Source organism: Schistocerca nitens, chromosome 2 (genome assembly GCF_023898315.1).
Source record: "Schistocerca nitens isolate TAMUIC-IGC-003100 chromosome 2, iqSchNite1.1, whole genome shotgun sequence".
NCBI classification, from domain to species: domain Eukaryota; kingdom Metazoa; phylum Arthropoda; class Insecta; order Orthoptera; family Acrididae; genus Schistocerca; species Schistocerca nitens.
In genome coordinates this window covers 483,066,061-483,080,301 of record NC_064615.1, presented here as the reverse complement: position 1 = coordinate 483,080,301, position 14,241 = coordinate 483,066,061, and the positions used below count along the sequence as shown (strand labels likewise).

Below are 14,241 nucleotides of genomic sequence, written 5' to 3'. Positions count from 1 at the left end.
GTCGTCGAAGAAAGATGAGGCGGCGCAGCCGGCCACTCACCTTGTGGTAGTCGTCGCCGTGCTTGATGCGCTTGCCGTTGAGGTTGATGGAGTAGTTGTAGTAGCGCGAGTTCATGATGAGGCCCGCCCACTCGCGCCAGCCCGGCGGGATGTAGCTGCCGTTGTACTTGTTCAGGTACTTGCCGAAGTACCCTGCAACACGGTAAACAAACAGTCTGTGTCAGGAAACGACGCGGCCAGCTGCATGTTCGTCGTTTATGTTGCTTATCTTGTGCATGGACTACTAAGTTTGTATATTTTGCTTATTTTTTTCATAGTTCCACACAACTTCTTCCTGTTCTCTCGATTGATCTGTGTTCAGTTTTTCAAGGCCTATCCACTGTGCCAACTTATAACTAAATCTGAGGGGGGTGCGATGGGGAGGTTCCCTTGTCAGAGCCATTTGAACCATTTGAAGCCATTTTGTCGTTCTGAGGGACATCTTCGCTGGTTATCAGCGCTCAGTTCGAAGCAGGACTCATCACTGAAGACAATGATGTTCCAGACGTGTCTGGAGACGCCCTGGACAGCGGTGGTGTACCAACCTGAATGTCGCCCGCCAAATGGCCCGACAACCACGAATGACATTCTGGCGTTCCATTTCTTTTCATAGCAGGACCGCGTAGGTCATCATCCGCGCTACCCTTACAGCACAGCGGTACGCCGGCGACATTCTACACCTCGTTTTGTTTCTCTTCACAGCACTTCACGGCAAGCCATCCCGGGCTTACGTTTTGCAAGATAACATCCGCCCCTACACGGCGAGGGTTTCTGCTGCTTTTCTTCACGCTTGCCAAACCTTGCCCTGGCCAGCAATGTCGCCGGATCTTTCCCCAGTTCGGAGCGTCTGGAACATTATGGGCACGGCCCTCAACCGGATCGGAATTTTGACGATCCAATGAGCCAGTTGGACAGAATTTCGCACGATATCCCTCAGGACAGCCAACAGCTCTATCAATCAATTCCAAGACTAATAACGGCTTTCATAAGGGCCAGAGGTACACCGAAGCGTTATTGACTTGCTCAATTTGTGAAGCTTTTTCTCTTGAATGAATCATCGAATTTTTCTGAGATTGTGGTCATTTGTTTCTCCGTACAATGCACATCAAATTCGAGTAATTCATTCGTGGTGCGCTGTTTTTCTTCCTTATTTTTTTGTCTTAGAGTGCATATGACACTTGGGATCGGATGGAAAGTGGTAAAATGTTTTTTAGATGTCTTTAATGAAATCTGACGAACTTTGTGGATGGAAGAAAATCATGAATAAACTGAAGTTTGAAAGAACAGCAACGGTTTGCATCATTATTGCAATATGCCACAATAATGGTCAAGAAAATTGTTCTCGCAGAAGTAAAGAACTGTGGAGAATGAAGATTTGAAAGCGCTACACACAAAAGAAGTGATTATTGTGATGTATGTGCGTCTGCTTGTGTGTGTGTGTGTGTGTGTGTGTGTGTGTAACTGATATGCCACTGTATTATTCACCGGTAGATTTGCTGCTACGGTCAGTGAAGCCAAACGGCGAGGGCCCCCCTTCCTGACACCGATACTGCAGTTTGCACGCGGACAATGCTACCTCCTGTATTCATCACTATTGAGGGGCACACGAGCAGATGGAATGGAACTCCCGGTTTTCACTGGACGTGACATCACTTAGTCGCTCGATGACCCTCTGACATTTAACCGACTACATCCAAAAACTCACTTTATACAGAGCGATTTTATTAAATGGTGACAAACCAAAGAAAAAAGATGCCTGCTAAGGTTCAAATGGCTCTGAGTACTATGGGACCTCAGGTCATCAGCCCCTTAGAACTACTTAAACCTAACTAAATTAAGGACATCACACACATCCATGCCCGAGGCAGGATGCGAACCTGCGACCGTAGCGGTCGCGCGGTTCCAGACTGTAGGACCTAGAACCGCTCGGCCACACCGGCCGGCACCTGCGAAGGTAAGGAACAAAGAAGGTAATGGCCGGAAACGTATTCAAAGGGAGGTACATCCACTTTAAGGTGCAGATAAAAGATCTAACAGCGTCGCCAGTATCAGCACCAGGTAGGTGACTAGGCAGCGTGGCGTAAGCCAGACGGCCCTGTGGAACGTTGGTCACAACTGCCACTTTTCGCACCACAGTGCGTTGTACAGTGAGGGCCGATACTGAATGGATTTATTAGTATAAAGTTTGATTTTTATTTTTTTACTTTTTGTTCGTCATTGTCTTCAGCCTGGCGGTAAGCTGCAGCGTCTCAGTCACGTTGCCCAGAACCGGATAGAACCACCCTGAAACTCACGTGTTGAACCATCAGCAGCTAAACTCACGTGTTGCTGACGAGGTAACGCTACCGAACTACGCGTCTTACGATCTGACCGACCAATAGGGAGGCTTGGAGGTGGTCAAGTGGGGGTGGAACCGCGTCCGGCTGCTGGGAGCGGACACGCCGTTCGCTCTCTTCTGCTGGCAGCTTCCAAATCGACCAGACGCCCTCCTCACCTGCCCTCTTGGGCGGCTGCCCATTCAGTCTCGGTGGCTTCTCCAGGCCTGCCTTTCTTTACGGCATTAAAACTTCACATGTTAAACTATGTTTTATTCTTCACCTCAACGGGTGCCTGCTGCTTTCCCCTCCTGGCCAATCCTGACGCATTAACAGCGTACTGGCCTTATTATTTACGGACTTACCTCTGCTGCTGATTCATCGCACAGACCACCACGATGCTGGGAGTTCTTCATTAGTACTACTCACAGATGAGGCTACCTTTACGAGCGGCGCTATGGTCAGCCTTAACAACAGCCACTGTGGGCTATGGAGAATCCCCACGGTACGGTTTAGCCTCAATGTGTGGTTGGGGATTGCTGGCGACTGCACTGTGGGATTAGTCATCCTCCCACAACGCCCTACAGGCGAGGCATGTCCGCACTTCCTGCGGGTGACCTTGCCATCCCTTGCTGGAAGATGTGCCTTTAGTGGTACTAAGGGTAAGGTGTATACCATTTGATGGTGCTCCAGCTCACTGACCTCTTGAGTGTGGAGATAAAATACCGGTGCAGACACAAAATTCCCACTTGTGTGGCGTGTTCTCATGTGTACTTACAATCATTAACCTACATTGTCAAAGATCCTTAACCTCCACCTTTAAGTGCATGTAGCTCCCTTGCAACGCATTTCCGGCCATATGTCCACATGAACTCTTTTGCTCCTTATTTTTTCAAGAATCGTTTCCTGCAGTTCGTCCACATTTAGCAGAATCATCCTGTATACAAAAGCCTTACATTCTAACCAAATGCTTTGAGTTATATCAGGCAATTGTTTGATGTCTTTGTTTGATTAAAAGCCTAAATTAACAAGGCATTTATTGCAATGTATGTGGTTCCGTATTAGCCACTTTTCCTTCATGTAATCTGTTACGATATCTAAACCTTTGATCTTTACTAACTTACCTACAGTTGTTTGTCGGCCAGGAATCAGCGAAGGTGGTTATAGGAATGGAGCGTCACTGCATAATTTCGGCGCCCAATATGAGCCAGCAAAATATAATTTCTGTCCCTAAAGCATGAGAAGGCTTTTGTATCACCTCAATTTATACACAAGACTTCGAAACAATAATGATGTTGCATGAAGCATTTTTCTTTGTACAGACTACGGTACGTCTCAGCCTGTTCCCCTTCGTGGTCGCAGTAACTGACTCACAATAATTCGGTGGCTCTCGACGTAAAGGTCTTCAGCTGTATCCGAAGACGAAAAATATTTCATCATTGGAACCTCGCAGTAGAGTACAGAAGACATGATTCTACACAGTTCCTAATCAGGGCGCTTCTGCCCTCTGTTATTTTACAAGTACTATCTACGCGTCTATCACCACCTTCTCTTCCGCATGCCAACAGCACTACAGCGTCACTTTGTACACACTGCCTACAGTCTAACTTTGACTAACGATGATGCCAAGCTGCAGCTCGACGGCTTCACTGATTATGGTGATGAACGCTCGAAATTAGCGGCAAAGAAATTTAATGGGTAAAAAATAGGCCAAGTGCGCGTAGAAATCGCTCACTGGGTGTTCCATACAAACTTAATTGTGTATATAGGTCATCCATACCGTAAATCGAGAATATTGACAATTTCTGACTGTTATCGACGTTGATATTGACAAGATATCAGTTCTGGCAATTCCGAGACTTTCTAGAATGTTCTGATTTCAATTATGAAGTCGGATAAAAAGTGGTAAAGGAATATTTTTATGTGATATAAATACAAGTAAACTGTTTTGGATTTTTACCTTTACTTTTACAGTGAAACCTCGCTTCTTGCCAAATTTCATCATTCTAGGCCAACGGGAAGTACTCTATTGGCTTTCATGAGTGGGTTTGCGAGTACTGAAATACGAGACATATCGTTTGATTGCATTGACGTAGGAGCTTTAGCTCTTCACACCACCAAGAGATCGTGGATCTTAGTAAGTGACATGAATTTCTATTTGATACATCAACTAGCTTCTGAGAAAATGGGTCTTTAATAGTCGGGCAGACAGAGAGAGGTACGCTCAAAAAGTCATCCTACAAGGGTTCCGTTGTTACCGACTGAGGTACTGAGCTCTTAAAATACAAACCATCAAGCGTAAATGTGAAATCTACAATTTAAAAACAAATAATTTATTACAGTAGACAGGAATGGTGTAGCAGAAGGAATATTCTTCAATATATTGATACTATTCTTGAGCCACAGTCATGTTGTAATGTTTGAATGATATTTTCACCATTTGACTGTACAAACCTATGTCTTTTATATTGCTATTATGGTTTCGGCTTTAAGCCATTATCAAGTACCACAATGTTGGGTATAAGTCTAACTATACCCAAAACGCCAAAATTACGATAACTAATTTAAAACAAAGAAATTTGCACAGTCAAACAGCGGAAATATCATCAAATTTCACTGCCTTGTTTTCGTGTTCGTATCTCACCTGCCACGTGTGTGTGTGTGTGCGTGTGTCGTGGGGATTATGTATTAATTTAATACAATTTGGATTTCATCAGACCACTGTTGCAGTATAACACCGCCACGAAATTGCATTGCATTAAGTAAATATTAATGAAGCACCATTAAAAATAATTAGCTTCCTTACATTCAACTTGATTGATTTACGAGACGCATGGAAAAGTTGTAGCAGACACGCTTTGTTATCTTCAGACGCAGCTCGCTGTCTTCTGTTAACAGGGTCGAATCCGTATTCCGGATTAGCGACTGTTACTTTAGTTCACGGCCTGCCTGAGACTGGTTTTTTTTAGTAGTTTTCCACTCTCTTTTGGGCAAATGTCAGACTGTTAAGAACGCTTGATCCAGAAAGTAAACATGTGAATGCTGCAGTATAAAGTTTTCAAAGGTTCACAAACAGGTACACACATGGTATTCCTTCTCACATTTAAGGCGATAGGATGAGCATGAGGCCACAGAACAAAAATAGCTCTCAGATGGGCTATTGTTGATGATTATCGGAACATGTCGTCGATAGGACAAATGCCGAAGCAAAAAAATAAAGACAGCAGGACCAGTTAACAATCCTGCGTCGTTATAGCAATTGTCCCAAAACTTCCCACTAAGTTATTTCATTAATGGGCGTTTAACACTTCTGATAGATTTGATTATTTCTAAAAGATTTTCACAATAATTCGCTACTAAGGTGTAATTTGATATTTTCCACTTACTAGAAGTTTTAGTTCGGGTCAAAGCCATATTTGACTGTAAAAGTGAAATTGTAGAAGGAGCACTGATTATTTCGCTATTTTAAGGCGGTAAAATGGAAAAGACTAAGACCATCAGATGCTGCTATTGAAGGCTGTAATGGTAAATTAGAGTTTTATGCAATACTTGGACCTCTTTCATGATATTACGACATTTCTTATATCGTTGAATATTCGGTGTGATACATTTATTCACAAGAGGTTTGTTGATGTCGTTGATGTTTATGTTGCCTTCTTCATTCCGAAGACTGATTTGATACAGTTCTCCACCACATTCCTTTTTGTACAAGCCTCTGTATTACTATTGCAATGTATATCCATTTGAAACCGCGTATTGTAGTCAGTCCCCCGCCCCCCATACACACACACTCTTCCCTCCATTACCGAAATGAAGAATCATGTTTGACTTGAGGTGGATTCTATCAACCGATGCTTTCTTTTACGAAATTTGGTTCGTAAACTGTGAATTGAAATTGACTTCAGCTCTACTGTTTATCAGTGACTTACGAAAATTTGTGCCGTACCGGGATTCGAACTCGGATTTCCCACTTAACGTGAGCGGTCACCTTAACCACTTCGGATACTCGAGCACGGGTCCACGACTGACCCAAACTTCCACATGTCGCATTTGTCCACATCTCGTAATGCTCGCCGGCCAAGGTGGCCGAGCGGTTCTAGGCGCTACAGTCTGGAACCGCGCGACCGCTACGGTCGCAGGTTCGAATCCTGCCTCGGGCATGGATGTGTGTGATGTCCTTAGGTTAGTTAGGTTTACGTAGTTCTAAGTTCTAGGGGACTGATGACCTCAGAAGTTAAGTCCCATAGTGCTCAGAGCCATTTGAACCATTTTTTCGTAATACTCGTACACATCCTACGTGATTCCTGCCAGAGAGATATATTCGATGTGATCGTCGTTTCAACCCGTCGAGATATGCAATACTTACTATGTTATTGTACAAAATATATATCGTTGAATGTTCGGTGTCATATATATATATATATATATATATATATATATATATATATATATATATATATATATCAAGGAACACTGCATAACGTAAATTGTCAACACAATCATTGTACAATAACATAATAAGAAGCTTTCTTTTAGTCAGGTTGTGTTATAAACTTTTTTCCTATTTAGGTTCAGTAACTTCTAATTATTTATCCAATTTACCCATCTAATCTTCAGTATTATTCTGTAGAACTACATTATAAAAGTTTCTATTTTCTTATTGTCTGAACGTTTTACTTCCGTCCCAGGATACGAATACCTTCTGAAAACACTACCTAACACTTAAATTTATATTAAATTGTTACAAATTTATCTTTTTCAGGAACAGTTTTCTTGCTACAATTAGTTTGCATTTTAAAGTCTCTTTCTATTGCCAACGCTCAACTGTTTTGCTGCCCAGTAGTATCTCATTTCCTGATCTCCTCCCTCAGGATCGCCTGATTCGACCGTTTACATTCTATTCGTTTCATTTTACTTTTTTTGATGTTCATCTTAACGCTCCAAGACAAGGAAGATGTCAGCTCCTAAGGATAGAAGGGTCGCCATTCCGAAGCCATGGAAAAATTCAATTTTAAAAATAAGCAATGCCAACTGTTCCATAACGGAATCGCTTCTCGTATCTAAGAGCGGTACGGTGATTTAAGAGGGGAGAAGAGGGAAGGAAAGTAGATAATAAAAAAGTCGCGCTTTGTGCCTCGGAAGCCGATAAGAAAAATGGTCCACACAAAGCAGAGGGAAGTCGAGAACTGCTGCTGTTCGCGTTTCCAAGGCGCGGTGCCAAATGAGATATTATGGGGAAACTGTCTGGGCGCCATTTTTGTATACGAGCCGGCATTTCTGCGAACGCCGGCTGCGATAGCGTTGCTGATGCGCCCGTCGGACGGAATGATTGCGTCGCGACGGCCACTGCGAGCCGACCGGAGGGGAGGGGCGGCTGGTGGAATTTCATATGCAGGCCGTGTCAGCGATAGCAGGGCTGCGCCGGGGGCCGGATACAATGGCCTGTGCTTTGCATGCGCGGCCCGGCGCGCCGGCTGCCAGCCGTCGCGGACGCCCTAATAAGACAACGCGGGGGCCACCCCCGTCTCCGGAAGCAGGGGCGCGCCTGCCTCGGATGGAATCCTCACAGCGAAAAACTGCGAGGTGCGTCACACAGGCGCACCTGCCACATCCAACAACTACTTCCAGTGGTGACAACGGTGCCCAAAAGAACAATTTTAATACATGACTTAAGGTTATTCTTTAATGGGAAGTCTTAAATTCTAGTTCTTATATATAATTTTATATACAAGCAATTGCATTTTCTATCCATGACTAACATTTACAATGTCTTCCGATTCATTTGGCGTGATCATTGTATCTCATTACATAATTACACTACTGGCAATTAAAATTGCTACACCATGAAGATGACGTGCTACAGACGCGAAATTTAACCGACAGGAAGAAGATGCTGTGATATGCAAATGATTAACTTTTCAGAGCATTCACACAAGGTTGGCGCCGGTGGCGACACCTACAACGTGCTCACATGAGGAAAGTTTCCAACCGATTTCTCATACACAAACAGCAGTTGGCCGGCGTTGCCTGGTGAAACGTTGTTGTCATGCCACGTGTAAGGAGGAGAAATGCGTACCATCACGTTTCCGACTTTGATAAAGGTCGGATTGTAGCCTATCGCGATTGCGGTTTATCGTATCGCGACATTGCTGCTCGCGTTGGTCGAGATCCAATGACTGTTAGCAGAACATGGAATCGGTGGGTTCAGGAGGGTAATACGGAACGCCGTACTGGATCCCAACGGCCTCATTTCACTAGCAGTCGATATGACAGGCATCTTATCTGCATGGCTGTAATGAATCGTGCAGCCACGTCTCGATCCCTGAGTCAGCAGATGGGGACGTTTGCAAGACAACAACCATCTGTACGAACAGTTGGACGATGTTTGCAGCAGCATGGAATATCAGCCCGGAGACCATGGCTGCGGTTACCCTTGACGCTGCATCGCAGACAGGAGTGCCAGCGATAGTGTACTCAACGAGGAACCTGGATCCACGAATGGTAAAACGTCATCTTTTCGCATGAATCCAGGTCGTGTTTTACAGCATCATGATGGACGCATCCGTGTTACGCGCCATCGCGGTGAGCGCACATTGGAAGCGTGTATTCGTCATCCTAATACTGGCGTATCACCCGGTGTGATGGTATGGGGTGCCATTTGTTACTTGTCTCAGTCACCTCTTGTTCGCATTGACGGCACTTTGAACAGTGGGCGTTACATTTCAGATGTGTTACGACCCGTGGCTCTACCCTTCATTCGATCCCTGCGAAACCCTACATTTCAGCAGGATAATGCACGACCACATGTTGCAGGTCCTGTACGGGCGTTTCTGGATACAGAAAATGTTAGACTGCTGCCCTGGCCAGAACATTCTCCAGATCTCTCACCAATTGAAAACGTCTGGTCAATGGTGGCCGAGCAACTGGCTCGTCACAATACGCCAGTCACTACTCTTGATGAACTGTAGTATCGTGTTGAGGCTGCGTGGGCTGCTATACCTGTACACGCCATCCAAGCTCTGTTTGACTCAATGCCCAGGCGTATCAAGGCCGTTATTACGGCCAGAGGTGGTTGTTCTGGGTACTGATTTCTCAGGATCTATGCGCCAAAATTGCGTGAAAATGTAATCACATGTCAGTTCTAGTATATTTGTCGAATGAATTCCCGTTTATCATCTGCATTTCTTCTTGGTGTAGCAATTTTAATGGCCAGTAGATTGTAACTCCAACTTTATCGAATCTAATTTGCAACTCTTAAAACAGAGTTGCTGAACCGGCCTTCTGTGTTTCATTCGAAGGTATCTTGACATACGCTGGTTACCGCCTGAAATGTAACACGCTGAAGGAGGCATCCCAATTAGTTGAAATTTGGGCCATGCGACGGAGGTGACGAGAGACGTATATTGCTGGCATTTCAGCGCAGGCTCACATCACGAGCGTCAAGTAACGCCACCTGCAAGCGCTGTATAAAGGGGAACAGGCGTCCTTGTGGGCGTACTGGAATTGTTCTTTCATGCGGTTGTTTTACCTAAGCGGTTTCAGTATGCCTCGTACAAGTCAGCGAGCGTCTTTCGAGCACGCTTCGGAGTTACAGTGAGGAAGGATAGTTGCTTACGGGGATTGCGGATTATCCTTCAGAGAAACTGATGATAATGTCTGTTATCGGTGGATGCAGAGGGGACGACAGACAAACTGTACTGATTGCACCACCTCGTTGCTCCACTAAATGTGATGACAGCCATATTGTGCGCGTTGCAGTGATGGATCGCTCTGCCACATCACGAACATATCGCAACAAATTAGGTCTGTTGCGCAACATGCTATGTTCGCTCGTACAATTCGATGTCATTTGTAGAGTGGACTGCCCGCAAGAAGTCCATTGCTGCATTTACCCTACGGTCGCAGGTTCGAATCCTGCCTCGGGGGCCGGCCGCGGTGGTCTCGCGGTTCTAGGCGCGCAGTCCGGAACCGTGCGACTGCTACGGTCGCAGGTTCGAATCCTGCCTCGGGCATGGATGTGTGTGATGTCCTTAGGTTAGTTAGGTTTAAGTAGTTCTAAGTTCTAGGGGACTAATGAACACAGCAGTTGAGTCCCATAGTGCTCAGAGCCATTTGAACCATTTCCTGCCTCGGGCATGGATGTGTGTGATGATGTCCTTAGGTTAGTTAGGTTTAAGTAGTTCTAAGTTCTAGGGGACTGATGACCACAAATGTTAAGTCCCATAGTGCTCAGAGCCATTTGAGCCATTTTGCATTTACCACTGAGCCGACAACGGTGTGATGAGCGACGGACGTGGACAACCTAATGGAATGACATTGTTTTTTACTGACGAATTCCGATGTTGCCTCAACCACCACGATGGCTGCGAGGTACCGTGGTGGGAGACTGTTGAACTGTTGCCTAATGCATCGCCATATTGGTCCTGTACCCGGTATTATGGTTTGGATGCAATGGATTCCACTCCAGTACGCATTCTCGGTACACTAACCGGCCGGCGTCAAGCCTGCGCTGAATCCTGTTGTCCTCTCATACCCTCGGAGCTTGGCGATGGCCGCATTGCAACAGGACAATGCGCGACCTCACGTGGCACGCAGTGCTCCAGGCTTCTTCATCCCCTGTCGGATTGCACTGCTATCTTGGCTTCCCTGTTCTCCCGATCTTCGCCTATCGAAAACGTCTGGTCGATGATTGCGGAACGACTGGCCCTGCATACCCCACCCGCTGCTACACCAGATCAACTGTGGCAATATGTGGTAGCAGCATGGGCTGCTATAACCCAACAGCACATCCAGAGCCTCTTTGACTCAATGTCGAGTCGGTGGAAAATGTTTGCGAAGCATTCGCGAGAACTCCGTGTAAATCTGTTAGGGAAGCTAGTAACAAACTAGTTCGACGGTGCACATGGAGCACAAACGTCTCCAGTTTGCGTGCTTGGAAACGCTAACGTTTGCATCTGTTAAACCCTGATCTAATTTTGCTGTTGAATAGCAGCATCGTCTGGACGAAAAGAACTACTATCTCATTGTAGTAGTCAGTGATCAACCTGTCTTCCACGTCTCTGCAAAGTTAACCGACTTAACTGTCGAATATACTGAAGTGAGACTCCAGGACACGTGACTGAGTGCGAAAGAGACACACCAAATTGTAATGTGTGGTTGGTATTACACAAAAATGGTGTGATTGGTCCATTTTGTTTATGGAGTCCACAGTGACAGAGCACATATATCCTGAGATGTTGGCGAACTAAGCAGTTCCGCAGATGCCTCCCGACGTCATTTTCCAGCAGGTTGGTGCCCCACCCCACTATCACGGCGATGTTATCCACGAGACGTCTCCTGAGCGTTGGATCGGAAGCGGTGTGTGTGTGTGTGTGTGTGTGTGTGTGTGTGTGTGTGTGTGTGTGTGTGTGTGTGTGTGTACAGAAGAATAAAGGTTCGGGATCTGGTAGATTTGGGACAACGGATCTACGCCGCAGTAGAGGACATAATACCTGTGTTGGTCATGAACATGTGGCGAGAAGTGGAGTACCGTTTTGATATCTGTCGAGCTACAAACTGTGCCCACACTGAACTCTACCAACAAGCATAAAAATGTTTAAGTTCCTGTGTATAATCTTGGACCAATGAATATATGAACGGTGACTCTTTACAACATACCACAGTGATTCAGAGGAAGTGGAGATAAACAATTTGTTACAAGACACTTGTGGTCTATCACGCCGGGAAAGAATGACTAACTGGCCTAGAAAACCCATCTAAACTACAGGGCGTGTGGGCCGCGCCAGATTTTTTATCTTCCCGCTCTCTTATGCCACCGGTTTTCGTTAATATTAGTAAGTTAACATTCCCTGTGATGGTAGAGAAAGGAAGAGATTTTTGAACAAGTTATCCAAAAACTAATTAAGTTTCCAATTCAATCTAAATTTAAACCTTACAAGCACAATCGTCTCGTGATAAGAGCGCCAGAAAATAAAACAATTTCATTGTTAATTTTACGATGTTGAAATTCACAAAACTGCGAGGTAAAATTTAAAAAGACGTCAGTTTTACAATTTGTAGGTGCACGTGTGTGCCAGAGTGCTACTAGCAGTACAGGTAGCGTAATGACTTTACGCAGCGAGTAAAAAGAAAATGGGTGCCATGCTCGAGCAGCTTCTCATAAGCCACAAGTTTCTGTATCCAGTACCAATTGACGGTTGAGGTTGTTTAAAAATTGACGCCAGCGGACACTAGATGACAGGAAACGAATAAATCCGAGTGATGAATCACGCTGTATACCCTGTGGCAATCCGATGGATGGGTTTGGGTTTGGCGAATGCTTGGAGAAAGTTTAGAGCCAACAGTGAAGTACTGGGAAGATAGTGTTACGGTACTTGTGTCTTTCTCGTGGTTATTATGCTAAAGAAAATGGTAAATTCGGAAGGATACGAAGTTTAAGGAATTGTGACTGCCTACTTTAGAGAAGCAATTCGGAGACGATGACCACATTAGTACGACAATGCACTCTGTCAAAAAGCAGCGTCTGTGGACAATAACATTCCTGAAACCGACTGGCCTGCTCAGGTCACGACCCGATCTTTTGGGATGAGTTAAAACGTCGACTTCGCTCCTGAACTCTACAACTAACATGACTGCCTTCTCTGCTTTCGGATTTTGTGTAAGATTCGGCTGGCAGTCCTCGACCTCTATTGAGACACCTCATAAAATGAGTTCCCAGCAGAGATGAAGCCGTCATACAGGCGAATGTTGTACGTATGCCACACTGGGGAATGAAACAACCCACAATGGGTGTTAAAATACTTTCATTAGAAAGTCACTACCTGTTTAGCGTCAATAGATATGCATGTTCAGATGATCTACACTAGAAATTAAAACATTACACAGTTACATTGTCTTGAGAATAGACGTGTATCACTATAAATTGTCAAATATTCAATGACAGCCGTGTATTCACAGGTTTATTTAAACAGTCGTGGCGCGACAAAGTGATTGCTTAGAGCCAAGTCCCATCGTTCGTGGTCAAGGTAGAAACAGACAGCAAGCTAAAATCAATATTCCATGATGAAATTGTTTGGGACCGCGAAAGACCATGCCGTAGACAGCCTGTAAGTGTGTACGGCGCCAGCGTGAACTGTACTCATGGGTCACTACTGCGAACAACCGGTGCTAGGTGGCGCTAGCGCGAGTCCCGGACCGAACTGACGCTATCTGTGACAAGACAGGTGACCTGTACGCAATTCTACGCTGTTTTCGACATGGTCTTCTGCGGTTCAATCGTTTAATCATTAGCTGCCACTTTTAGTTTGCATCTGTTTCTGTTTTCACGATGAACGATGGGACTTGGCTCTAGGCAATCACTTTGCCGCGCCGTGATTCTTTAAATAAACCTGTGAGGACACAGCTCTCTTTGAATATTTGGAACTTTATGGTAGCGTACATCAATTCTCAAGCCTCTGAATTGTTTTAATTTCTTGTACGGAGCACCTGAAAATCCATCTCCATGATGCGAAACAGGTAGTGGCTTTTTAGTAAACGTAATTTAAAGGCCACTGCGAAAGCCTTTATTTACCATGTGAAATTCTAGCTGCGGTTTCTCGAGCCTTAAACTAATACTTCCCTATATTAAAGTCCCCCTATATGTGTCGGGATACATTTGATCAGCTGATGTGTATATAATTTCCTATGGAAATGAAATGACCTTCGGTCATCATTGAAAAGTGACTTGTAATTAGATATACGAGGGGCGCCCAGCAAGTAATGCAGTACATTGTTTTCTCGGCCACTTTCGGTTTAAGAATGGGAAATTTGTTGTAAGATGTCGTGGAATATTCCTGACTCAGCACTATAGTTTCACGAAGTTGCGATAGGTGGCGGTGCTATAAACAGC

The 14,241-nt window shown here is 44.9% G+C and overlaps 1 protein-coding gene across 2 annotated transcripts in view; it reads right to left on the bottom strand.

The window, feature by feature from the left end:
- The window catches only part of LOC126236416 (extracellular sulfatase SULF-1 homolog), a 799,264-nt gene that overhangs the window by 294,439 nt on the left and 490,584 nt on the right, over positions 1 to 14,241 (bottom strand). For both annotated transcript variants that reach the window (XM_049945711.1, XM_049945712.1), the window contains exon 5: positions 41 to 192. In XM_049945711.1, coding sequence (XP_049801668.1) covers positions 41 to 192 — 152 coding nt within the window. The remainder of the gene's footprint in view (positions 1 to 40; positions 193 to 14,241) is intronic.